The 27,526-nt window shown below is 37.7% G+C and overlaps 1 protein-coding gene across 2 annotated transcripts; it reads left to right on the top strand.

Annotated features, from left to right (window-relative positions):
- Positions 1-6,847: 6,847 nt before the first annotated feature.
- On the top strand, positions 6,848-27,232 carry LOC584434 (probable E3 ubiquitin-protein ligase HERC4). 2 transcript variants are annotated; one of them, XM_030979061.1, is made up of 21 exons: positions 6,848-6,979; positions 9,148-9,394; positions 9,693-9,855; positions 10,647-10,723; positions 11,174-11,401; positions 12,946-13,037; positions 13,651-13,781; positions 14,478-14,715; positions 15,489-15,670; positions 17,040-17,151; positions 17,780-17,984; positions 18,913-19,070; positions 20,711-20,833; positions 21,427-21,522; positions 22,022-22,234; positions 22,723-22,818; positions 23,271-23,389; positions 24,604-24,804; positions 25,192-25,375; positions 25,794-25,896; positions 26,410-27,232. In XM_030979061.1, the coding sequence occupies exons 2-21, from the start codon at positions 9,157-9,159 to the stop codon at positions 26,616-26,618; spliced, it is 3,168 nt and encodes a 1,055-aa protein (XP_030834921.1). In that variant the 5' UTR covers positions 6,848-6,979; positions 9,148-9,156; the 3' UTR covers positions 26,619-27,232. The 2 variants fall into 2 exon arrangements, with proteins under 2 accessions (XP_030834921.1, XP_030834920.1); XM_030979060.1 differs by having other exon boundaries at positions 9,143-9,394.
- The last annotated feature ends 294 nt before the right edge of the window (positions 27,233-27,526 follow it).

The raw sequence follows: 27,526 nt of genomic DNA, 5'->3' as shown, positions 1-27,526 counted from the left end.
CTCAGAAAATAAACCATGTGATCTACACTCCAAAGATACTAGACCACAAAACCTCTACAGAACATGAATAATATTATAGGACCATAATGAAAATATGATTTATCAAAAGGGCAAACAGAATCTAAAATTATTCCAAATTTCCTTGAAATAAGAGAAAATCATCTATTTTGTTTGAATGTGAAGAAAAAAAAATCAGAGAAGGTTAAAGTATATCCATCAAGTGAAACAAAATAAGACAGACGTCATTTTGAAGGAGCAAATCAATTTCACACAACTTGAAGAAGAAAAAAAAGTTTATTGTTGTATTCTTCATTGTGATATACATAAAATGTTGTGATTATGATAAAATGAATATATCTGACTTCCTTCCGGTACTTCTATAGCTTTAGGCTTGCTTTACCTGTATTACCTGATAACATGGAATCGTTTTTTTAACTTCTTTTATTCACATGAGCTTTTTTCCCACTTTCTATTGAAAACCCCTTTGGTATTACAGGGGCTTCATTTTTATCAACCATCTTTCTTTAGGTGCTTCAAAAAGCAAAACTGCTCTATGTTTCTGTTTTAATTTGGTTTCAAAAAGGACTACCATTGCTATGGACTTTACCTGATGCAGAGACTTTTAATTTGATCCCCAGTCCTGTTAGGTAATCAAGGATGGTTTGGACCCTGTCTAGGGACGAGACTTCATCATCACCATCACAGTCCTGGAGAAGAAATGTAGAAACACTTATCATTAAGATCACTATATAGCGTCTTGCACATCTGGCGCAGAAGATATCTGAAAATACAGTCTTTGTTTACCACAGTTATTAGTTTAAAGATCGTTTTTTAAACAAAATTAGCTTTGGAGTTGTCAAACAAAAATCAATTTTTAAGGGGGGGGGGAATACTTTTAGAAATTTAGAAGTGTGTTGCATGGCTTATGTCTTCACTCTCCTAGAATTCAAAAGAATCCCATGTACTTATGATTATAAAGACAACATTTGTAAGATCAGATTGTTTGCATGTTTGTGTGTTTTTTGAGGGGGAGAGGTTGCTGAATTCATTATACCGGTAATATAAGTTGCATTTGTCTCCTAAACTTGAAAACTACATCACACATTAATAGCACACTGGATAAGATTTGATAGCAAATGTAGTATTGTACATATTTTCATATTTTCAAAGAGTCCAGCCCAAGTTATATCCAACCTAACTTGTATTCACTATGTTAAGCTTTTCCTTAGCTTATTCAGGAGAGCTGCAGATCTCACTTACCTCTGACGATGGAAGCAGCTGCGTCCCGGTGAGGATCTCAATCAGGAGTGAGAAGATGCGGCCATCTTGGAATTCCTTGAGCTCATTGATCACAATGCCATGTTCACACAACAGACTGTTTGCCCAGTCAAGGTACATCTGTGTAGTGAGGTGGAGGTTTCAGTTGATAATATATTATACCTTTTTACCATTGTAAACTATACTTCCTTATTTATTTCTTGTTGTTCTCTATTTCCCCCCCCCCCCCTCTCTCTCTTTCCCTCTCTCTCTCTCTCTCTCTCTCTCTCTTTCAATCTATGAAATGGTGAAAGTTTTTTTAAATAATCTCTCAACTTTATCATTGAATTCAACCAGCTATAAATTTGCTAAAAATCTTCAGTTTATTTTCTTCTTCTCCTTCATCTTCTTTTCTTTCTTCTCCTTCTTTTCTTTCTTCTCCTTCTTCTCCTTCTTCTCTTTCTTCTTCTCTTCCTTTCTCTTCCTTTTTTTCTTCTTCTGCTGCTGCTGCTGCTCCTCCTCCTTCTTTTACTTCTTAGTTTTCTTCTTCTTCATCATCATCATCATCCTCTTTTTCTTGTCCTCCTCTTTCTTCAGTTTCCTCTAGTTTAGAGAACTGCAGTTGATGTGCATGTACTATACAGGGCGTATCATAATAAAGGATATTGAAGTTTAATGACGATTTATATGAAAACTACTGATTTCATAATCAAGCATTTTATGTCTGTTGTAAAGGACAGAATGTCCTCTTGTTAATGACACCCCGATCATACTACTACTGTCACAGTTGACTGAATAACAAAGCATTGCTGTCCACCATGTGAAAGGTGCACTGTGCCAAGTTTGATAACATTTCCTTCTTAGACACATAATCCACTCATTGTTCAGCATTTCAATATGTCTGGGCTGACACAAGCACTAATCTTTAGAATTTATCTGTGAATGCTAACTTGTCACAGTGCACCTTTCACATGGTGGACAGCAATGCTTTGTTATTCAGTCAACTGTGACAGTAGTAGTATGATCGGGGTGTCATTAACAAGAGGACATTCTGTCCTTTACAACAGACATAAAATGCTTGATTATGAAATCAGTAGTTTTCATATAAATCGTCATTAAACTTCAATATCCTTTATTATGATACGCCCTGTATACATGAACAGAGAGGCTAAAAGGGGCAGGTTCTATAGAGTAAGGTTAGATCTTTAATTTCCAGCTTCATTAAAACATACCTGGAGTACTGAAGTGAATGCCATCACGATATTCCAGCTTACTCTGTGTGGTTATCAAGGCAAAGGATCTGAAATGAATTGAGGTAATGAATTGAGGTAATGAATCAACTGTCAATTCCCTAAATTAAATAGGTCACAATAGTGTATTTAATCTACAATGAACATTTACATGAAAGTAGATTGTAAATAGGAAAGATTGTTTCACACTTCTGCCCACGTTTTTGTTTTAATTAAGTTTGGCATAATATCAATCATACATTGTATTCACTGTGGTATTGGTGAAGGCTCAAGATACACTCTTGTATGAGTAGTCTCGGGCATGATCCTTGCTTGGTACTTACAATGGTGTTTTGCCCACCTTTCTCCCTCTCGACCTAGGTTTATTAAACAGGTACCTGGCAATGCTTGAGTAATAATAATTGCTGAGCCCTGGGAAGATTAGTACGAGTAATGATTTGGATACCCCGGGATAAATAAGACTAAATTAGTTACTATCATCATTGATCCCATTATGAGCCAATTTTTCACCCTTTGCTAAGCTATTTTATAATTCCTTAATTTATCACTGCCATTTGGGATGATTTAAAAAAAATACATTTCTTTTCTGAAATCTTCCAGATGGACCAGCTTTTGATGTGAGGTAGTTTAACAATAGACTAATACACCCTTGAATTCCATACGACAATCTGGTGAATATGTGAAAACATCAGATTTTACATTGAGCTGACACAGCTAGTATACCCAGACGTTGTGTGTCTGGACAGGTTGTGTATCCAGACAGTCGATTTAAAACAGCAATTTCAATAAGTTTACAAGCAGTTTTTTCATAAATCTTCTAAAAATTTTGTTGGACAATAAAAGGTATTACAAAGTTTTAGTATGGGGTCATGAATTTGGTTCAAATTAACATATTGGAAGCATATGCGTTCCTACAATATTCATTGATCGTTGTCGCGGTTGAAATTGAGTCTAAAGTTATGAAATAATAAATAATAAACTCTTTATGTTGTATAGCTCCCTCTCAAGGTCAAGATATTAATTTAGCTATGAAACAATGTTTCTTGACTAAAATCGACCGATTAGCTATTTCTGTTTGGAAATTATATATCACAACTACATATTCTGAGATTTTCATGGTCGCAGCTACCATTGTACGGCCATAGGCGCTATTTGAAATTCATCAAAATTTACCGGGAGCACCGGTAAATTTTTATATTTAATTTTTCTCGAAAACAGAAGTGTTTTAGGGGCTAATTTTTTATTGCTTATAATTCATCCCCAGGGGCATCCAAATATATATCAAAATTGTAAAGATTCACTATCCACCCAATTTTCAAAATTTCCCAAAACTTTGTATTACCTTTATAAAGGACAAAAATATTAATGATGGTTGAGGCAAAGACAATGCTTTATGCTTGTAAAGTGTACAGACATTCAACTCCCCATCATACTTTTAAAAGGGTCTCCCTTCACAAGTTTTGTGGTGATGACACTGCAACTTACAAGTGCAAGCAAGACATCGTCGCGTCATTGGCATTACCTGCAGAGTGCATTTAACTGTTATCTTTTATAGACAAATTTTAACTTACTGCAAATCTCCGTGAATAAGTCGGGGTTGCGCCTAATACACTGGTACAGGATATTTTGATTTCTCAAAATGCTACTTTTTAATGGTTTCCGAAAATCTCTGTGTCTCAACATGAATTACATAATGCTAATAAAGAATAGGATGAAGTTGAACTACGTTCCTAATTTGAAGGGAAGAGAGTTTTTTTTTTTTTTTTTTTCACTCTCGATAAATAATGCCCCTTCACAAAGAACTTTGCCGGCCGAAGCTCTCCCATGTCTCCAGCTCACTCACCTGATCATGCAGCTCACTCACACAGGGGATATCGAATCACCACTCAAAAAACTAGCCTGTCTAAATTTCGGTTTTGACTCGGGAGGAAAATCCCTGCATCATGACTTTGGTTTCTGAACGGGACCGCACGCTTTTTTGCCGATTCAGTTGGTGTCGGCAAAAAAGCAAACCCAGAAGGAAAAGAAAAAAGATTTTTTTTTTTAAATCTCAAAAATAGGGGTGCCTTATACACAGGTGCGCCTTATACACAGAGATTTACGGTATAAAGTGTGGACATAAAAGAAGCACCTTATTCAGTATGCATACAAGTTCACTTGCATAAATAAAAAAAGACATGTGAGACAGCATCAAAACAGTGCGAGGATTTGACAAGAATGCATATTAAAGCTTATCAACACTAGTGTGGCGAGTAGGGATTAGACCACACAGCGAGGTCACTGACAGGTGGCTATCTCATCAACTCAGCTCTCAAATAACATAAGGAATAGAGGATCATGGGGGACCAACAGGCACCGATTGGGGAAGTTTTCTATATAGAGGGAGCAAGTAGCTACAAGTACGACAGTGGGGCTTTAAATTGTACAAACTTACTAAACAAGACAGGTCAAGACTCAAGTGATACTAGACTAATAGTAATCAGTCCAAGTGGGTATTTATTTCATGATAAAGATCTCATTCACTACAAATCTCACACTTCATAACAGTAGGGTGTCTGAACGATTTTTCAATTTTCAATTTGGGATCGTTTTTCACCATTTTTGTTGGATATTGGAGTAAAAAATGTAATCAGAATAATACCTTTCAAATTTCAAGACTCACCGATGTTTCTATCAAAAGATACAGCCCCTCAAAAACTGTGCAATATTCATAGCATTTTGGTCAGAATGGACAGAAAAGTGGTTCACGCAGAGTTATAATTTCTGCTCAAAAGCTGCACAGCTAATGCACAGCACGATATGCAAAGCGTGGAGCAAGGGTATTTTCAAACTGTTGTAACAAATGATCCCTTGGGACTAGAGAAAAAATAAGTGCATGGATATATTCTTTACAGCTGGCCCAACTTATCCCTCGGGGGGGCAGTTCATGAAATTGGTAAATCTCCGAGTTACCATGGAAACGATGTTTAAATCGCTGTTTTGAGCAAGATATATTTAGAATTCCGGGGGTGGCCCCCTATGGGGAATATGGAGAAAAACCTGCTCTTTCATATGACACCACATTTATTGAGTTTCACCTTCAGGATCATTTGTTATAAAGGTTTGAATTTCAAATTTTTCATAAAATCATTGACCAATTTTGCTTGGTCGCGCAATGCATGTAGACCACATAGGGATGTGTGCAATCTCTATGGGAAAGATTTTAGCACACAACATCGGGTGCGCGATCAGACGCCCTAATAACAGCCCTTATACTCTATTACTCCAAACAACGTACAACTATGAGTAGATTCTGTGAGATAAGTAGAGTTGACCGTTATCTAATGGGGTATCTCACTGAGCAGCAAATGCTTATGAACATTGCTAATTTTGGATTCGCCAACTTTTCTAACAAATGTTGGCGAAAATCAATTTCGCCCCTGCAACATTTAGCAACTTTTATTTTAGCAATGTTTAGCGACAATTGGCAACATTTGAGCGAATGTTTGAAAAAGTGTTTGCGAGAGGCGGTTGGCAACTAAGTAGGCCTAGATCTATAGACTCTAGATCTAAGTGAAAACAAATGTTAGCGACAGTTTTTGCGAAGATTTATTAGATCTACTACCTACCCGGTAATCTAATTTAGATTAGCAAATATTTGCCAATCATTTGCCACTATTTGTAAATGTTTTGGACCTTTTGCTAACTACTCAATAGGTTGATTTTAAATAGGAACCATATGATCACGTGGTCGCTAGCATTGGCGAATCAAAAAGAACTTCAGCGACACCGTCTTGCAACCGTTTGCAAAGGCTTAGATCTAGATCTAGACCTAGATCTAGATCTACGACTGTTCAAAAAATAAATGTTCTTCGCGACAAAAAAAAAAATTGTTTATGACTTTCTTGCAACTGTTTACAAACCTTTTGGAACCTTTTTACGAACCCTGGCGAAACACCGAATTCGCTACGTAAAAAGACACCCCCTTTATTTTTTTCAATCAAATGTATCACGCTCAAAAAAGCCTCTAGCCTAAATGACAACAGACAATACACGCTCCCGCATATTCATATTCACGTTGGGTTTCTTGACCTCTTTTAAACAAACAAATAAGATGAATCATTAGCTCTTTTATCCTTTCTGCACTCATGAATACAAGTATAATATATATTATTATTACCTCAATTTAATTGCTTAAGTACATGACCAAGCTGTTACTTACCTCACGCATATTTTGGGGACGCCATGATTACAACAAATTTGAATTTGAGATGACACTAACCCATAGAGATATATACTTAATAAGGCTATATCTCTATCACATAACCTAAGCTCGTTATCGATATCCGAATATGAGTCACCCGATTATTGATATCGAAATTTGATTGCGACAGACTTGAAAGTGGAATTTCCAAAAAAGGACTGCCAAAAAGTGCTAATAAGACTATAAAGAGATCAACAGACAACCTAAATTTAAGCTTCAATAGTTACAGGTAGGCTAATTCATTATAAGGTATTTCATCAAGGGAACTTTCAAAAACGTTGATTTGTTTAAAGTTTAAACAGTGCACACTTGCTTGGAGGCCGACCCCTCCCTCATTCATTCAGCGCAATTTGATGCACGGGCCTCGGGAGGCGGCCGGCGTGGTGTAGCGTTGTCGTATGAACTTGGAAGTGTGGTGGACTAGATCTGATCTGGGTTTGGGCTGTAGATCTATAGCTGTAGACTATGTTGTTGTTTAGCCTTTTAGTTTTAATTATAGCCTTATAGGCGTTTATCATTCAGGAGTGATGTTGTTGTTGTTCTTGTTTTGGGGTATTTATCAACGTTTCCTTCTTTAGACCCTTATTTACGCATTTCAGTTTTCACTTTTTTTCTTTCTCGCTACGGAATCTACTAGATCTACTAGGTCTAAATCTAGATCCAGGGTCTAGACCTAGTCTACTCTAAACTCTAGTTTTCGACCGGTCCGTTGGATGCATGGTAAAATCCCTTTAAAATACATTGCATTTTTGTTGACCCCACATTCCCATAAAATTTTGTTTGCTCCTTCTCTTTGTATTTTTCTTGTTATCGATCGTTATCTGTAGACTACGGTCTAGATCTATATCATGTTGTATGTTTTAATGTTTTTATGGAGAATGAAATAAATGAAATGAAAATGAAATTTTCACACCATACAAAGAATGATGTCTAAACTCTGTATAGGTGGAAACATGTCTGTTTTTTCAAGCTCATGTGCTCATTACTTATGCATATTGACCGCTGGGCTTGCAAACGACTAGACCTACAATAAATACAGGCGGCTTTCGTGCCACAGAGTACTGACTGAGTAGCCTTAATTAAGGGTTAAATCTTACATTTTATATTCATTTCTTGACCGATTTCAAAGTACATTTTATGGGAAGAAAGACAAGTCCATTAGCAAACTCTGGAGCAACTGTGTGATGTTTGTTGGGTGCATGCGAGGAGGGGTGATTTCGGCCGCATTTTAGGTTTCGTTTACCTGCCTCTTCACGCAGGGGTATGGCCCTATTCCTACAGAGTACAGTAGGGTGCCAATATAGGTGATATCAATATCATATTTTACATTATCATCTACTGAGCCCTTAACTAAGGCTAGTCTGTATGTAGTCATGTGGTAATCCGATAGGCGCCAGCCCAGACAAAACAGGTCTAAATTCTTATCAATTGATTAAAGTCATGGTCAAATCTGAAAGGTTATGAATGTATGAGAAGACTAGATCCAGACCGAAAGCAGCCTTCAGTCTCTGGATGATATCAACGTTTGTTCCGCTGAGCCTGAGACTACAGCTGGCTCCACTGACCGTGCCTCTCTGAGACTATGGGGAAATGTCAGTTTTATTAAAGAATTCCCCCTACCAGACGATTATTTCTGTCTTTCTTTAAGTTAAATGTTAATTAACTTTTATTTGTCGCATTTGTTTTTCTAATTCTAGTAAAGAGTAAGCAGGCCTGATAAAAACCCGATTTAAATCGGTTTCCCGATTTTTTTTATTTTTCCCGATTTTTTCCCGATTTTTTTTTTCTTCCCGATTTAAAAAAAAAAAAAAAAAAAAAAAAAAAAAATCATTTTTTTTTTTTTTTTTTTTTTTTTTTTTTTACTAATTTTTTTTCCCTTCCCAATGTTGTCCTGATTTTCTCGATTTCCCTCTTATTATCTCTAATATCCCCTATTTTTTCCCCAATTTTCCCAAGTTTGTCTCAATTTTCCTACTCGAGAGGGAGGAATGTTGTTAGATGCCATTTTTTCCCCGCGAATCGTCTTCTTTTTTTTTTACTCAAGGGGGGCGTGGTTGAGGAGAAAACAAAAAACCTATTTTTTTTTCAGTGCTCACTATCACCCCTGGTAAGACCTATGTGTAGATATGTAACTGTCACACATAAGTTATAATACATGTATGTTAAGCCTTCATTAATAATAATAGTTCAGTTCTTGTTTAGTGCATAATATGTTATGAAATAACATCTCTATGCGCTTCCAAAGAGCTTTGGAAATTATTACCCTAGCTTTAGCCCGGGAGCTGTTGTCAGCGCACAGTGCATTTCAAGGAATAATCGTACGAGGTACCCATTTACCTCACCAATACCATAGTCTTTTAGTTTCAGAACTCTATGTTTATTTTATCTATAGGACAGGCATTTAGCATGTCAGTCTTCAGTTGGGGATGTACTCAAGATGGACAGCTGGGAATCTCTGGCCTTGGAGACGACGTTCCGTCCTTGTCTTCGCCCAGAGAGGTTCCTGCTCTTGCTGGTAAGCAGATCCGTGAGATAAGCTGCGGACTACGTCACACCTGTGTTCTCCTTCGTGATGGGACAGTGATGATGTGTGGAGCCAATGATAGAGGCCAGTTGGGCCAGGACAGACCTGGATCTGAGCTTGGTAAGTACCAAGACTAGTAAAGACCTAGAAAGTAGAAACTAATACATGATTAAAGTAAGGTAGGCCATAACATTTTTCGTTTTGAAATAAGAATATTTTAAACAACATAAAAGATATCTACAAATTAATGGTACAATATAAACTAATATGAGGTATTTTCACAACTTTTGAGTTCCTATAAAGTACATGTATTCATCAAATTAATGAAATATTGTATTATTGTAGAGCTATATTACTGAATGGCGTAAAAAGTCTTATATTTTCTATATTTTTCCTGTGTTTCTTCATCACATTGCAGCCCATGTACCTGCTACAGAGACCTTGGTGATCACTCAAGTCTCCTGCGGTAATGATCACACCCTAGCGGTCACAGATAGAGGTCAAGTTCTAGGATGGGGTCGAAATGACAGGGGTCAGTGTGGGTTGTCCACTGGAGACAGTGAAGACAAGAGAAAACCAAGGTAATAATAGGCCTCTTATTAACCTGTCGCCTCCGGGAAAAAGGTAGCTCCTACATTTAGACCAATGTGAATAGAAGAATTTGGTAGTCAATGGGGTAATGCATTCAAATATTATGCTTAATAAATTAGATATTATTTTTATGCCATTTTTGTGTTTTTGTTCTTTCTTTGTTCGTTTCTTAAACATATACGCATATCACATTTTTGGTAAAGGGGTTTGCCGTTGATAGGCCTGTGGCCTTTGCAAATCCCACCATATTTGAATTTGTTTATGTTTTATTTTATTTATTTATTCTCTTTCAATGTATATGTTATTGTAATTTTTATTCAAATGTGAAAATTAAAATGAGTTGCATTGAAAAACTTCTTGAATAAATGTTGCCCTTGAAAAGTATGGTTGCACTCAGCATACATTTGAAAATTGTAGTAATTCAAGGAAATATGTTGGGTTTTTCAAATTTGTGTTGTTTCATGTGTATAGAAGTATTTAGAGTCAAGTTCAACTCATTCAACTTTTAGAAAAAAATCTGTAGCATTCCTCATTTATTCCATAATTGAAGGCATTTGATGATAAAACATATTTGTATCAAGTCAATCAAATAAATTTCAATTTATTGTCCAATATTGGAAATTTGTTTTGCTTTACAAACGTACAAGGAATCAAAATAAGTTTACATAGTTTTAATAGTAATTGTTAGCGGTGCTATTTGTCAGATACATACCTGTGGATGTGATGTACTATATCAAACATGCTAAATTTGCCTTTTATTCCTTTGCTTTGTACCTAATAGATTTTTGAAGAGCTTATCATCATGCCAGGTTGCACAAGTAGTATGTGGATCTATGCACTCCATGGCCCTTACAAGAGGTAAAGCAGTGACAATTGTTGACATTCTGTAGTGTTTGTTTATCTGCAAGAACTTGTGCTTTTAGAATTTCATATGATAGCAAGTGTATCATCCGACCGTTCCATGATAATGATAATGTCAAACAGTTGGAAAAATAATCCCATGCAGTTGGAAAGTACAAACCCTTTGTTATTCTGTTAAATCTCATTTGGTGTGTGAATCTGTTCAGCTATGTATTAACATTTTGCCCACTAGTAACAATGTATATTATGGATTCTAATTTCAGCTTGAAAACATGGCAACTGAACTTTATGAACCTATAACAAATTTGGTGTTACCTTTCATAATTGTAAAAATAATCCAGTACTTATCTTTGCAGGCCTTCAAACTTTAAATTTTTTAAAATGTTCGTCTATGAATAAAGAAGGCTTATTTTCCATTTATATTGCCATTCCTTGTATGTATAACAGATGGCAGAATATTTGCATGGGGTGACAATTCGTTTGGACAACTTGGCATCGGAGCCCCCGGACGGACTCTGTACAGAGATCATCCACAGCAGCTATCTTCCCTCCCTGGTGTCCCGATCAGGAGGTTGGCTTGTGGGGGTTGGCACTCCTTCGCCCTGTCCGTCTCTGGGGCTGTCTTTGGTTGGGGCAAGAACAACTGCGGACAACTGGGCCTTGGAACAACAGAAGGTGAGGCATGTTCCTAGAACATTCCCCGATTATGTGTACCATAATTAACGGTGTATAAACCGCCCTCGTGTATTAACCGCACCCCTCTTTTTTGCCAACTCTTTTTTGCCGGGTCCGTGTTAAAAAACCCACGCGTGAGGCCTTTCATTTAACTGTGAGGTGCAGCTGAATGTGTAAGATCATTAATGTAAATTAAAAGACAGTAGAGGACCTAGGATAGAACCTTGTGGTACGCCATGTAATAGAAGAAAAATTGGAGGAATTATTATTATAAACTACATATTGAGATCTATCAGAAAGATTACTTTCAAACCAAGATGACTGACAAATTTGAGTGTCGTTCTAGTTTCCTAGTGTTAAGTCAACACACCGATTACTGAGCTGGGAGACATTGCCAGGTGGAGGGGCATAAATCGAAACTTAATTTTTTTTTTTTTTTGTGTACCTAGTATAAGACGCACCCCCGACTTTGAATTCTTTTCAGCGGCAAAAAAGTGTGGTTAATACACCGATAATTACGGTATTCTTTGACTGTGTAAAAACGTTCTTGAGGTATAACGTTTCTGAGGGGAACAGGGTTACAATATGTGACCAGGCACCATTTAACCACCACAAAATCTCATAGTGTGGTTTTCATCAAGAGCTCAATTACGTTCTAATTGGGACTTAGATTTCCCAAATAGACTTTAAATGCAGTTTTCTCTAAAATAAAATTATTTTAAGGTTGGACATTCATCTCTGTTTTTTGGCAGGGTTAGGAACGTTCAACCTGGACAAGTTTTATCCTGTTTTTTAAGCTAGGCATTTCCTCTTTTAGAAAAAAAATCCTTTGACTTTGTGTCAGGAAACAAGATTGCCTGTGGCAATTATATTAGTAGTAAATCAAGTCTTTATTAGAGATCATGTACACACAAAAACCAGGCCGTCAACCCAGTGGGTTAGGCGGCAGGTTATAATGAACAATATATACAATAACAAAGTACATTAACAATAACGATACAAGTTACAGTGTAATAGTATATGTGATAACAAGGAGCACCGGGATAGAGAAAAAGGGAAAAGGAAGATGTGAAAAGGAGAAAAGGAGAAAAGTAGAAAACATTATGATGAGGAAGGAAAAATTCCCCCATACATGATACATAAATGAATAGTGTATAATTGAATCAAGATAAATTACGTATTACGGTAAATATTGTCATTTTGGTACAGAATGGTTACAAGTTCATTGATAAACAGGAAATTATGAAAAATTAATGTATATAGATTGATAAATTAAAGGTATTGATCAAATTGCCATGCTGGCTCACGTCTTCCTTGGAATATAACATAAGAACTAGAAAGAACGGCCTTCACTATTTCGTCCCTGGATTCCGGGTACGTAGTTGAGTTAGTGATTTTGAGGATTTCCTTTAGGCGGTATTTATTTTGTGGGGTTATGAGTCCACGTGAACCGATTTCAATACAGATTAGGAACTTAATCATATTCACCCCATAGCAGTCAATATTTGTGTATTATTTGCTGTCTTTTAATCTTCCCAATGCAGATAGAGTCTCCCCAACTCCACTGAAGAATCTAAAAACTAAACAGGTGAAATACATTGCCTGTGGACAGAACTATACAGCTATACTCACAGCAGTAAGTCCTCCTCATTTCTTCAAAGTACAATGAAACAAGACCAATGAGGAAGATCAGATTCTGAAGTGTTCAGTTGCCATGGAAATTTGTTTGATGTTTATAGAGTTCCTTTATAGGCTAATTTCAATAGCAGTACTGCGCATGCATAAGTGGTAAATAAATATTCCCCTTTGAAATGTCCCTTTAGATTGACAAACAGATTTTAAATTTTAAGCATTAGATGGGGACAATCATCTGTATCTATAAATAAATTACCATTTTTCTCTAATCCCAAATTTGCAATTTCGATTTTGTGCTTTTACGTGTGTATAATTTAGGAATATTAGATTCTATTTTCATTCTGCTGATCCAAACCAAACCCAATGTATGTTGGCTATTTGCCTATGAAGGAAAACAATGAGTGATACTCCAGATAATCATTTAGTTTCAAGAATATTTGGCAGTGATGATAAGGATGATGATGAGGATGATGATGGTGATCATGATCATGATCTTGATGGTACTGATGATGATGATGATGATGAGGATGATGATGTTAATGATGGTGAACATGATCTTGATGGTACTGATGATGATAATTATACTTGTGATGTCTTCTCATTTTTTTTGGTAGTCCGGGGGACTGTTCCTCTTCGGCCAGGGGTCAGAAGGTCAGTTGGGTCATGGGTCACACAGCAACGAGGTCAACCCAAGGAGTGTCCAGGGCTTCCTGGGCAGTGAGATCACACAGGTGGCTTGTGGAAGGTACATACAGAGCCCCGTATTACAAAAATTTGCACTTGATCTGAAATGAACCCAAATCTTGCCATCGCAAACTTACAAATCTCCAATCTCTTTGCAATTAATATGAAGTTAATTTCAGAAATGTATCTCCATGCCCTTTGACCTGTCACCTGCACTTTTCCAACAGAATAGTTCGGATAATACTTTAAATTTATGATTATATGTTATGGAATATTATGTACATATATTATGTAAAAAAAACATTTTGACATGAAGAAATTATTGTTTGTTTATGTTGTATTATACCTTACATTTATATGTTCTTTGTTATTCAGTTATATTTTATATGGAAAAAATGTAGAAATAAATAAAATCAAGAACAAAAAAAATCAAACCTATTTACTCCCAAGATCTAATCAGATCATCTTCTTATGGTGATACATACTGTTACCAAGTTTGAAGTTAATACCTCAAGTAGTTCTTGAGATATCACAATAACAAGAAAACGGGACAGACAGAAGTACATACGGATGGATGAACAGAAAATCCTATAACATAATTCCTCTGGCACCCCCTTCGGTGGGCAGAGGCATACAAATTGTTTGCAAATGTTTATATCCTGGAATCATTACTATTATGTCTTGTCAGCAAAATTCCAATTTGATCTCAATTTTCAAATTCATGTAACATTTTTCCTTTGTTGCTGTTATTATTCAGGCAGCACACTCTTGTCCTGGAGGGCCGCACTGGAAGGTTCTTCTCCTTAGGTCAAGGAAGCAAAGGTCAGCTTGGACTTGACAATGACAGTTCCAAGTCTTGTGCAAGTCCTGTTCCTGGTCCATGGGAAGCACCAAGTAGTACTGAGGGATGTTCCAATGGAGAGGAGTCTAGGTCTATCATTGGGTCTATCTTTGCAGGTGGAGACCAGTCATTTTGTATTGTCTCGAGGGGAAATGTAAGTTGATTTTGTGGTTTGGCTCATGTAATTTTATCCCCCCCCCCCTCCCCCTCCCCCCCATATTTCATGACGGATTTCTTTCAAATTTTGTATGGAGATATACCTTTGTAGAATCTACACATCTACACTTCTGGGTGATGCTGCCCTCATTGTTCTGTTGTCCTTTATAGGGTCAAAGGTCATATGTCTTTTATGTGCTCTAACTGCCGCATTTCCTGACGGATTTCTTTCCAATTTTGTATGGAGGTGTGTCTTAGTAAAATCTAAATCTAAAATCTAAAAAAATGGTGATTGGGGACAGAGGGTGATATAGCCTCTATACTCTTTATCGTGTATAAAGAAAATTCCAGGATAATGTCATAAAGGCTACTCATTTTTGGATGGTAAATGTATACTCTACAAAGAGGTGACAATGAGTGCTGCATACACAAGATGTGTGCAATGCTGTATCTTCGTTTTACTTACTTACTAAAGCATCTTCTAATAAGATTTGTAAATTCGTAATTTACATTGCTACTATTACAATTTCTCTATATTTTTTGCTTGTCCATGTTTGTCAACAATATAGATTCTTCATCCTAATGTCAACAAGAGGCAAATAAGTTGTTATCTTTAAATGCCTACTTTCAAGGTATATTTCCAAGGTATATGTTGTTCATGAGTATGAAAATGTGTATATGAATGTTGAGACAGAAATCAATAAATCAGATCAACGCAATGGGAAAATACAAGTGAACTTTAAATTTTCTGCCAAATTGATGTTTTTGTAGGACCCTGATCATCCTCTTGACTTTAGGGAAGCGATTCCAAGCATAGAGCCTGTAGTTTTAACAAAAGATTTGCTGCAAGAAGTGTCAGAAAGTAGTCCTCTACTAGAGCCGTCCAAAGCAGTGCAGACCCTAGAAATGGCCCTCTCATCTCCAGCTTGCCTCAATGCATCCTTCCTTGTTGGGTAAGAAATGCATCTCACCTTTTATCTCACCAGATTGAGGGCTTCCAGCTCTACTTTATTCACAGTGAAGCATTGAGTGATTTCAAGTTGGGTGTTAGTGTTTAGAGCAGTCAAGAGCTCTTAAATCGAGCTAAAAATTTGCCGATGAAATTAAGAGCCTGATATTCATATCGATAGCTTAACACTAACACCGAACTGGAAATCAACATTTGCTTAATCCATAGGGGCTAGTGTTAGTGAATAGGACATGTGTACGTAAAATATTAACACCAGCCACAAAGGTCGGTTCAGCAGACGACAATTTTGCAAAATCGATAATACTAGCTACTGGAAGTTGACGATATTCAGAGGTCAAAGCCTTAACACCAGCTGATTTCCATTTCGCCGTTTAGGGCTGGTGTAAGTGTTTATTAAACACTAACACCAGCCCGAAACACCCAACTTGAAATCACTCATTGTCTTACAATTTTGGTAATATATAGCTATGAACACCATGATGATAGCACCTGGTAATGGATGTTAAATGGAGGTCTTGTGCAGAGGAGGGTCACCACCTTTGTGTGTTAAGAACCCACGGCACGTTTTGTATAAGAGTAGGGAGAACTTTGCTGTAGTGGTCCACCTGCACAACCCAAATTAGTTATATTTGGAGGAGAGACCCGAGAGTTACAGTGATTCAGTTCGCTTTCCACCTCCAAGACATAGGTGATGCCAAATACCTTTTAATGATGATATAAATGACCCAAAACTATCCATCACTGTCCTCATCATTATTGTGCAACTACGCAGTAAAAAGCTGATTTGACCTCTCCCGACTGGAAGACATTCAAATGCCAACAATTCAATTATATTCTCTTATGCTGTGGTCACATTACCCAAAAGTAGCCTGCTCGGCGGCCGAGCAGCGAGTTTTTAACCCGGCGGCTGCCCGGCCACCGAGCGGCGGTTGCCCAGGCACCCCCCTTTTTTAGGGCATCGCTCGGTTGCCGCTGAAGTTTTAGCGCCGAGTTAAAATTTGGGCGGCGTCTGCTCACTTTTCACTCGCCGCCCAGGCACCAACCTAATCGCTGGCCGATGCCTAAATTCCAGCAGTGACCGTCAGGCTACTGATCGGTCGGTCGCTGCTCTGATTTGTGACCATAGCTTAAGAGAGGCCACTCACAGCCATAATCATAAAGACATTGCCCATTAAAACTTGACATATAAAATGCCATTTTAATTTGCTATGAGAAGACAGGCATAGAAGACAAACAATTGCCATATTAGTACGCAAGGTGTTTATTTCCATACATACTACATATACCTATAATTAGGCATCATAGACAGTAGTTTTGAATTCTATTCCACATATTGTTTTGCTTTGTTTTAGGAATGATGATCATAACCCTTGTAATAATGCGAGTGAGAAGCATGGCGTTGATTTGGATGCTGCGAGGTCAGCATTTGAATGCCTCTCAGGAAAGATGGACATTATTAAATTGGTAAGAATACGTTGCATTTCAATTTGCTCAATATTTATGTCAAATTTGTTCTGTTGCTCCCCCCCCCCCCCCATTCTTTTTGTGCCTCTATCTCCGTCACTAATCCCCTCCATCTCTTATATTTTGATATCTGTCATCTATCTTCCTTTATTCCTCTTTCACTGTCTTCTGTCATCGTCATCATCTACCCTCCTTTTCCTGTTATGTTTCTCTATTTACCTCTCTCTCTCTCTCTCTCTCTCTCTCTCTCTCTCTCTCTCTTTGTCTCTCTCTCTCTCTCTCTCTCTCTACTTACCACTTAATATTCCTCTATACAGATTCTTAACCCTAACCTAATGTGAAAAACCAAACAAACGGCCGGGAGAGGGCGATGAGTAAAAACAAAAACCCCAAAAAGAAATGGATGGAGGAAAATTAACTTCTCCCCCAAGTCGAGTCAAATGTTCCAATCGCTAGCTCCATCAAGGCAAGTCCTCTGCCTTCCTTTAGAACTTCTGCCTGAACCATTTGCAGCCTCTCCTTCCCTGACGAAATGGATATAGGATGCTTGTGTTTTGGTTGACTTTTGGCTATTAGTACACTCTTCAATTTGTCATTTATTGTTGTTTTTGTTTGTCTTCCTCCTCAGATCTCAGGGATCCTCAACACACATCTCATCCCCACCATTCAGAAACACCCCTCAGTATACCCGTTGCCTGAATGCCTTAGGCTCTACCTCTTAATAATGGAATGTCCCGCTCTCAGCCACCCTGAGCAACAGTGGTGCAGACAAACCATTCTTCAGATAGGGAAGGCCCTACTGAATTTGCCATCAACAGCTGAGGAAACGATAGGTATATCTCGACCTTCATTCATCAATTCAAACAGGTTTTACTTTTGCACACACACTGTCTTAAAGTGACACACTAACATGGTTGAAGGTTGATTAAAAACTGCCTAGTTTTTGTATGAAATGTTACTTCTTCTATTCCTTTTACTGTATTAACCCTCTAACATGCAAAAACACCAGACAAAATTCTCAAACCGCACAGATATTTATGATTTTCTTTGAAGAAATCAATCAGATCAGTTTTTCCCAATTTGTATCATTAATAATGGTCCGTTTTCACTCAAATTTTCAGATTATCTGTAACTGTACATCTAGCATTGGAGAGGTAGCACCATTTTCTCTCATCTAAATAAAGTTACCAAGTCACTTTAAAGCCTGTCTGCACTAGTTTGGCCAGGAGGGATCAGACCTCCCTGCTGGTCACTGGCAGGTGGTTATCTCATCAAATCAGCTCTCAATTAACATAAGAAAAAGGGGATCATTGGGGATCAATGGTCACTACATAGGCATTGTTGGCTGTATAGAGGGCGCAAGTAGCACATCAGGACATTGTGAGCAGCGCAGATGGCAGCATACGTAAATCCAAAGTAGTGCCAGTAGAATATCCTGGCTATAAGCAGTGTATACCACCACATTTAGAAATTATCATATCTGATATTTGTGGACAAAACATCTTGTATTTCCTCTGTTAACTCAACATGAGTGTATGTATTGTAAATATTGTGTATAAATATCACTGTTTAATTCCCCAAAGGAGCACAAATCAATGTTTTTCTAAGAAACTACAATCAATCAGGAGCGCCAGGAGTGTCAAGTCCGACAGACATGAGCGCTTTACAAGAACCCACTAAATTATTATTATTATTATTAAAGAGGTAATATTTTTAAACAATGGCTTTCAAAACTAAATCCTAATTATATATATATATCAGACAGATGGTGGTCGGGCCTGCAACCGCGCCATCTCAATCGTATCTTGACCGTTCATATGGACTGTGTAGTGTCCATCTTAGAGTCCCGGTCAGCATCCACTACAGGGGATCTCCAAGCACAGTGGACAGCTGTTAGGGTGCTTCATAAACTACACAAGGTCAGTTAAACCATACTACAGTTTTGGTACCCCCCCCCCCCCTTTTTCTTTTCAGGATTTCTTTCATTATTGTTGATAGGTAACAAGGTACTGTTAATACTAAGCGGCCGTGAAGTTGTTGTTTTTATGCCTCCATTACGAAGTAGCCGGAGGCATTGTTTTCGGGTTGTCCGTCCGTACGTACGTACGTCCCGTTCTTGTGATCACGTTATCTGAAGAACCGATTGATGGATTCCTGCCAAACTTTGGTCATGTATGTACCTTGCAGAGCCGATGAACTGATTAGATTTTGGGGTCACGAGGTCAAAGATCAAAGGTCACAGGGCTCATTAGGTATGCAAAAACAGCTCGTGATCGCGTTATCTGAAGAACCGATTGATGGATTCCTGCCAAACTTTGGTCATGTATGTATCTTGCAAAACCAATGAACTGATTAGATTTTGGGGTCATGAGGTTAAAGGTCACAGGTCACAGGGCTCATTATGTATGCATAAACAGCTTGTGATCGCGTTATCTCAAGAACCGATTGATGGATTGCTGCCAAACTTAGGTCATGTATGTCACTTGCAGAGCCGATGAACTGATTAGATTTAGTGGTCATGAGGTCAAAGGTCAAAGGCCACAGCACACATTATGTATGCAATAACAGCTTGTAATCGCGTTATCTCAAGAACCGATTGATGGATTCCTGCCAAAATTAGGTCATGTATGTTACTTGCAGAGCCAATGAACTGAGTAGATTCTTGGTTCATAAGGTCAAAGGTCAAAGATCATGGGCTCATTATGTATGCAAAAATAGCTTGTGAACGCATTCTCATTAGAACTGACAGATGGATTACTATTTAACTCAGGACATCTTGCAGAGCCAATGAACTGAGTAGATTTTAGGGTCATGAGGTCAAAGATCAAAGGGTATATATGTATATGAGAAATTGCTTGTAATCACGATATTCTGAGAACCTGTCAATGGATTACAATTGAACTTGAATCCGAAAAATTTCTTCTGTTTTGGTTTGTAAAATTGCTCTATGACGGAGGCATCATTTTCGACTGCGCGCAGTCGAATTCCATCTAGTTTCTTTTCCTTTGGAAGTGGAATATCAATCAAACAAGACGTTACATTTATTTTTATCTTACCTTAGCATGTAAAGTAGTATGTTGATGTGGACCAGACATATATAAAAATCTATGTCAGCTGGTATGTGAGTGTGTTTGTCCAAACTTTTGAGATTGCAAAACTTTAAGCTTCCAGGGAAGAAGGATCCCAGTTTGGGTTATAGATAGCTGTTATCTGGTGTTCCTTATAGATCTTTACATTCTCATTCACTGGAAAAGGTGGCTATGCCTTTGTTCACCACACCGCAATCCACAATCTTTGATTTAAAAAGTTCCTTGCCATGATTAAACGGTAGATGACTTCCTTTTTTTTTTCAAATACTAAAAATAAAAGTACTCTAATCATTTACCTATGTAAGAAAGTGAGTTCAAAGGGAAAATATGCTTACTGTAATTGCTGGTCGCCTGAACAAATCAAAATGTTGTGGAATTACGTAACTTGATTTACTGTCTATCAACAACAAAAAAAATGTTTCCAGGTTTTACTCATATTAATACATTTCCACCTTTTTCACACTGTATAGCTCAATCTCAGAAGTGGGGAGATTCTACCTTACTACAAGTTCCACATACCAAACATTGGCAAGTACATCAATATGCAGGATGACTTCCTACAGTTCTTCAAGAATACAGTCTTACATAGCACGGTAAGTTGAGCCATTTCAACTCATTTCGTAGTGATTCTAGGACAACTTTGCCCTGCATTAGCACTCTATCTATCACCCCCTCCCCCTCCCCCTCCCCCCTCCCCCCCCCCCCCCCCCCCATCACCACCACCACCAAATTACCCTTTAGAAGATTACATCCCAGACATCTACCTTCTAATTCATGTACCCTGTGCAATTTTCCATGACAGGTTTGTCATTGTCCAAGGGGGTAGTTTTTATGTAGGTAGTTGTTTAGGGTGATAGTCCATGAAGTAGTTGTATTCATATGCAATATGTTGTGCACTTGAACATATAAATCAAATCTATTTACTAAAGTAGATCCACAAAAGGATTATCATCAAATATACATGAAACATCAAGGATTGGGATGTGTTCTTTTAGTCCTGAAGGGGTTCAATCTCACAGTAGAGGTTCAGTTTCTTGATCTTTTGAAACTCTATAACTAGATGTGAACTACATATCAAACCTAAGACCTTTGCAAGTTTATAGGTCAAGTGCTTAAACCACTTGATTACGACACCTCTACAAAACAATTAGTACAGTAACAATGATTTTACCCTGTATAATGGCAGGGTTGTGATTCCAAGACATTCTGTGACTACCCGTTTGTGTTTGATGCTGACATGAAGTCTTCACTTCTACACCTCGATGCTCTTCTTCAGATGCAGGTGAGTCAGGTCATGGAAGAAAACTTAAATAAAAAAATACTTTAACGAAACACTCATTAAAGATAAAAACAAAGTTCTGGTTATACAATTGTAATGTAAAAAATAATGATTTAGAAAGATAGATTAATGTTACATGTTTCATATTGTTTTAGTTGTTTTTTGTTAAGATAACTCTGAAGTATTTTTTTATCATATTACATTGTTGCGCCTTGAGTGGTAATATATAAGAGAGTGCACAGTAGAAATACCTTTTATTATTATTATTATTATTATCATTATCATCATGTAGGCCATATAAATAATTGTGTATTTCAGGGTTTTAAAATCATCAATATAATAATTTGATTAAAGCTTGCTGAAAAATCGCATCCAGTGAACAGCATTACACACACAGAAATTAGTATTTGGGACTATTCTTTGACATAACGTATAAAGCCAGCAGCAACTGTCACCGAGGCATTGACAGTTCATCCAATTTACCTTTGATTGTGCTGTTTAGTTTGCCATGGAAGAAGTCCAGCGTGTCAACTTTGCCAGCGTCTTCTTCAACATGGACCCGGTGAACCCGTGCCTCATCCTGTGCGTCATGAGAGAGAACCTGGTCTCGTCAGCCATAGATCAGCTCGGTCATCTAGATAAGAGTGAGCTCAAGAAACCTCTCAAGGTCATCTTCGTTGGAGAGGAGGCCATCGATGCTGGAGGCGTCCAAAAGGTAAAATAAAACTATGCCAAATTTTCACATTTTCAGAATGCAAATTCCATGTATGCCGTAGATTTTATTAGACGATACATTGTGTATTACATGTAGCAAGCCTTTACACCAACGTGCCAGAGTTGCTAAATAGATAAGTGGTTTTATTGATTTAAACAAAAATGGTAATTTCAGTAAATGTCAATCGCTATGGTGTTACACTGTTAAAAAAAAATGCAAAACAGAAATGAATAGAAAATCAGCCCCCCCCCCCCCCCTCCCACAACAAAAAAGAAGAAAATTGATATTTGAATTAAATTTTGCCTCAAGTTTTTTAGCAAATTTGGGGCTACCAACACTTTAGAGGAGCTTTAAAAAATATGCATAAAATTTGAATAGTTATTAAATTAGTCTAGTCAATATATCTTTGAAACTAAAGTGTAATTTTAAAGAATGATCATGAATTTTTAATTAGCTCTTGCCTGGTGTATTTTCTTTCCTATTGCCAGGAATTCTTTATGCTGATTATGAGAGAGATCTTAGATCCTAAGTATGGCATGTTCAGATACTTTGATGACTCAGGAAAAATCTGGTTTAACAGCAAGGTAAGAAAGTACCCACTACAACAACTTTTCTCTGAAAAAGTGTGCTTTTATCTTGAATGTACGACACATTTGGGGTATTGTGGTAGTGGTTCAATAATATATCTGTTTAAAAGGGTTTAGAAACATCTTTGATGCATTAAGTGATGTATAAATGCAGAACATTATTGCAAACAAAATTGATATATGTAATTTTGATTTATAGTGTTGAAGTATCTACCTGCTTAATTATTGAGGAGGCAAGCTTGCATCCACTCCTGTGGGCTTTCTCAAGCCAATATACTTTGGAGATATATTTGAGCATTACACAAAAGAAGTTTTATGATGTCTTTTAATTCACTATGGTGTCAGAGGCATTGTGTGTTTTGGGTTAGCTGTTTCATTATTTCTATCTGTATAATAAGTACATGGTTTTATCAAGTTTTGCTTGTTTGCCTTTTTTTCTTTTCACCTAGTCGTTTGAAGACACTAAGATGTTTCGCCTTGTCGGTCTCGTCTGTGGTCTAGCTATCTACAACAACATGATCATCTCACTGCCCTTTCCATTAGCTCTCTACAAGAAACTCTTAGATAGGTAAAGAACCGGCTGATATCTTCCTTTATTTATAATTACTTAGTTCTTTCTTGTATTCTTAGTATTTAGTACTTTGTATCCTCAGGAAAAAAGTGTATTTTGAATATCATTGATTGTTTTTCTGTGATTTCTTTTTCTGGGGAGAAAATAACACTAGCTATATCTGCAGCACAAAAATATTTTAACATTGTCATTATCATCATCGTCATCATCATCATTTTGTTTTTTTCCTTTAAGTATTTGTATTAAGTTTTCGACTGATAGTTTGTAATTATTTATTTTGTTAATTCGTAATATTGTATATTTTGTATATTGTAAACTGGCCCCATGGAAGACCAGCAGCAACAATTACAGTTGCAGCTGAATATGGGCAACCAGCCGTATATTTGTATTTGTATCTGATTTTTTTTTTATTATACGGAAATAAAAACAACAACATCTATCACCATCATCTTCACCATCATCATCGTTATTATTATAAATGATGGGCCTTATTGATGTCACATCTTCAACCTCATGACAGTATTCAGTCATTTCCATCAATCATACCACTCTTATTATCTTCATCATCTTCTTCCCCACCATCATCATCCGTGATCGGAACATGCTCCTGAGAGGTTGCTCTGGGCCCCATTTCATCAAAAGTAAAGGGTTAAAGGGGCAGGGTTGTGATCAAATTCAGTGTTTGTTTTTTAGTTTTTGGGGGTAGGTATCATAGCTATTGGCCAGGGATGCAGTCAGGATGCTGATTAGGGATGGGGGATCTTTGTCTCAGATTCTGAAACAAAATCCTGGATTTAGGTCAGTCAGGAAACCCCATGACATTTACGAGGCGATCGCTTGTCTGATTATCAAGATATTGATGATTGGAAATCAAAATCAAATTTTGCGTTTTCCTAACAATTTTCATAACACTACAGTCTATTAGAGAAAATGAGTATGGTAAAACCGGTCACATAAAGATTTTTACTTCTTTGAGGCACTTCTTGATCATTTTGAAGCACAATTTTTTTAGGGCTTCAATATTACACCATACCACAGACACTTATAACACGTAGGGCCATGCATCTCGGATTTAATATTGTTAAACACTGCCTTTAAGTTAACCTTGGGGATTAATGTCTCCTGAGTATGTGTCACAGAATCCTGTCATCATTACCATCATTATCACTAATTTATTTTTTTATCCTTCTTTCCTTGTCCACCTTGACTAGTGAGACAAGCCTGGATGACTTCAAGCATCTAGAACCCCAGGTTGCACATAACCTCCAATCCATGCTTGACTATGACGACCCAGAGACCTTCGGCGATACCTTCCCTCTCTTCTTCCAGATCGATGAGGATAACTTTGGAGAGGTGGAGACAAGCGATCTAGTTCCCAACGGCTCAGAGAAAGAACTAACCTTCCAGAATAGGTAAGTAGGTTTTTAAGTTTAGAAGGATATCGTTTAATCAATGTAAAATATGTGCTAGAGTGCTTTGGGGTTTTGATAATGAGATTACAGTGATTGATATTCATTATTCCTCATCCAACAATAGAGCTGAATGCCTGCATGCATGCTGATTATCTGTAAAATAGTATTTTATCAATATTTTGTTTCCAATTGTGCATTGCCAGTTTTTAGAAACAAGGAGTTTTGATAATCTATATGTGCTCCATCCTGCTATAATAGAGAGGCGCTAGCTGTATCATGTGTCAGTTAGTTATCATCGGGTGTCTGAATTTCGATACATTTTAAAGAAATTTGCTTTCTCTGGACAAAAGCAATTGTTTTATTTGACCATTCTCTATCTTAATACAGGAATGAGTATGTTGCGGCCTACGTGAACTATCGCCTCAACGAGTCTGTGAAGGAGCAATTTGAGGCCTTCAGCAGTGGATTTCTAGAAGTGTGTGGTGGGCATGTCCTGAGGTTCTTTCATCCTCAAGAACTCATGGCGATGGTCATCGGTAATGAGGAGTTCAACTGGGATGAGCTGGAGGAGGTATGTAGAAGTGATGCTGGTGGTGGTGGTGGTGGTGGTGGGGATAATGGTCGGGGTAGTGGGGTAAGATACTGGTACATGTAGAAGTGGAACATGGTAGTGGCAGTAGTGACAGTTGGATGAGTGGTTTCCTAGAAATGTTAGGTGGACTTATCCTCAGGATAATTGTCGGTAATGAGGATATCAATGGGGATGACCTAGAAAAGGTACGTGTGATTATTGGTGGTGGTGATGATGAGGGTGGTGGGTAACAGTGGTAGTTGTAGTGTTAGTGGATTCTTAGAGGTGTGTGGTGGAGGTGTGCTTGGGTTCCTTTCAGCCTCAGGAACTAATGTCAATGTTTCTTTTAAATGCAGTTGACTGCCTCTTGTCTGAATAGACCATTAACTAATTTATTATTTCATCACTCTTCATGCAGAATGTTGAGTACAAGGGAGAGTACAGTGCAGGACATCCTACCATCAAGTTCTTCTGGCAAGTCTTCAGAGAGATGTCAGTGGAAGACAAGAAAAAGTTTCTGGGTAAGCTATTTCTTCTTGTTGCTCTCTCTTTTCCCTCTTAACCTCCTCGTCCTCCCCTCCCTCCCTCCATCCCTCCATCCCCCTCACCCCTTTCCCGTATCCCTCCTTTATCACTTTCTTGAGGGCGATTTGAACATTTATCCCAGTGATATTGGCTCTTGGCTTAGTCCATTACCGGTAACTCTAACTTTTGTCATTTGGATTTCTAAACAGGGGCACTGTATGCAGGTGCCTATTGTGTTTATATTTTTCTAAATTCTAGGGATCTGGAATTCAAATTGTGATTTGAACCCTTGATAGTGTTGAGCCCTGCTATATTGCTCTTGTATATGTTTACCTTGCTTGTTATGTTATGTCTACCCCAACCTTTCTTACCTTCTCTCTCTTTCTCTTTCTCTCTCTCTTTCTCTCTCTCTCTCTCTCTCTTTCTCTGTCTCTCTCTCTCTCTCTCCCTGTCTCTCTCTCTCTCTCTCTCTATTTCTCTCTCTCTCTCTCTTTTCTCTATCACTCTAGTCTTCCTCACTGGCAGCAATCACGTGCCTATCCAGGGCTGGAAGAGTCTTCAGGTCATCATCCAACCCGTCAAAGGAGGAGAGGAGTTCTTCCCTGTCGCTCATACGTGCTTTAATCTCCTAGACCTACCCATCTACACAAGTGAAGAGGTTCTCAAAGAAAAGTTATTAACATCTATAGAACACACAGAGGGATTCACGTTAGCATAGGTATAATTGATACATGAATGTTATCTCATCTGTAATGCTCGATGCTGGATGGTTATTAGCAATATGGTTTAAAGCTGCTGCAATCTTCTAGGCCTACACATCTACACAAGTAAAGAAGTGCTCAAAGAGAAGCTACCAACCGCTATAGAAAATACAGAGGTATTCATGTTAGCATAGTTATATCTTAGGCTATATGTGTCTGTGTAGTCCCATCTGTTATGTTCTATGCTGGATTGTTACAAAAATCTTGATGCATGTAGAAATTGGAACAGTGATACATAGTATGTAAAAATACATGTATGATATCAGCTATAAGAAGAAGCAATATTAAATGTCTGGCTGAATATTAATCTCCTTTTGGTATTCAAATTACTCTTTATTGTGACAGTATCAATGTAAATAGTCCTACTCAAAAACAATCTAACTGAAATACATTTTGTATCTAAAATGAAGCAACTCGGGCATTACTCATAAACATGTGGGTTATCTGTCACATGCAATTCAGTTTTATGTTAGTTCAGGGTTTTGATGAGATGTAGTGTTAGGTCCAAGATCAAAGTTGGGAGTGTCGTGGTCGAGGGTTCGAATCCCGACACGGCATTAATATCCTTTGGCAAGATATTTATCTGCACTTGCTACTCTCCACCCAGGTGTTAGATGGGTACCCGGTAGGATACGAAAGTTCATGTGGTTGGACGAGCAAGTGTGCGCTTGTAAATGGCGACTGGCTGGAATGATACCCAGGGAGTGGAAAATGTGCACACATTGTGTGCGGGTAAGCCTGAATCTGATGACTGGGTTAATAATATATCTGTAAAGCGCTTAGGCACATCGTTGGATAGATGTATTGAGCGCTATATAAAAACAGAATATTAGTATTAAAGTTGGGAATTTGGTTAACAGTAGTT

The sequence above is a fragment of the Strongylocentrotus purpuratus genome, unplaced genomic scaffold (genome assembly GCF_000002235.5).
Source record: "Strongylocentrotus purpuratus isolate Spur 01 unplaced genomic scaffold, Spur_5.0 spur5_scaffold_10, whole genome shotgun sequence".
In the NCBI taxonomy this organism is placed as follows: Eukaryota; Metazoa; Echinodermata; class Echinoidea; order Camarodonta; family Strongylocentrotidae; genus Strongylocentrotus; species Strongylocentrotus purpuratus.
The sequence above is the reverse complement of the archived record's forward strand: the minus strand, read 5'-3'. Positions and strand labels throughout refer to the sequence as shown.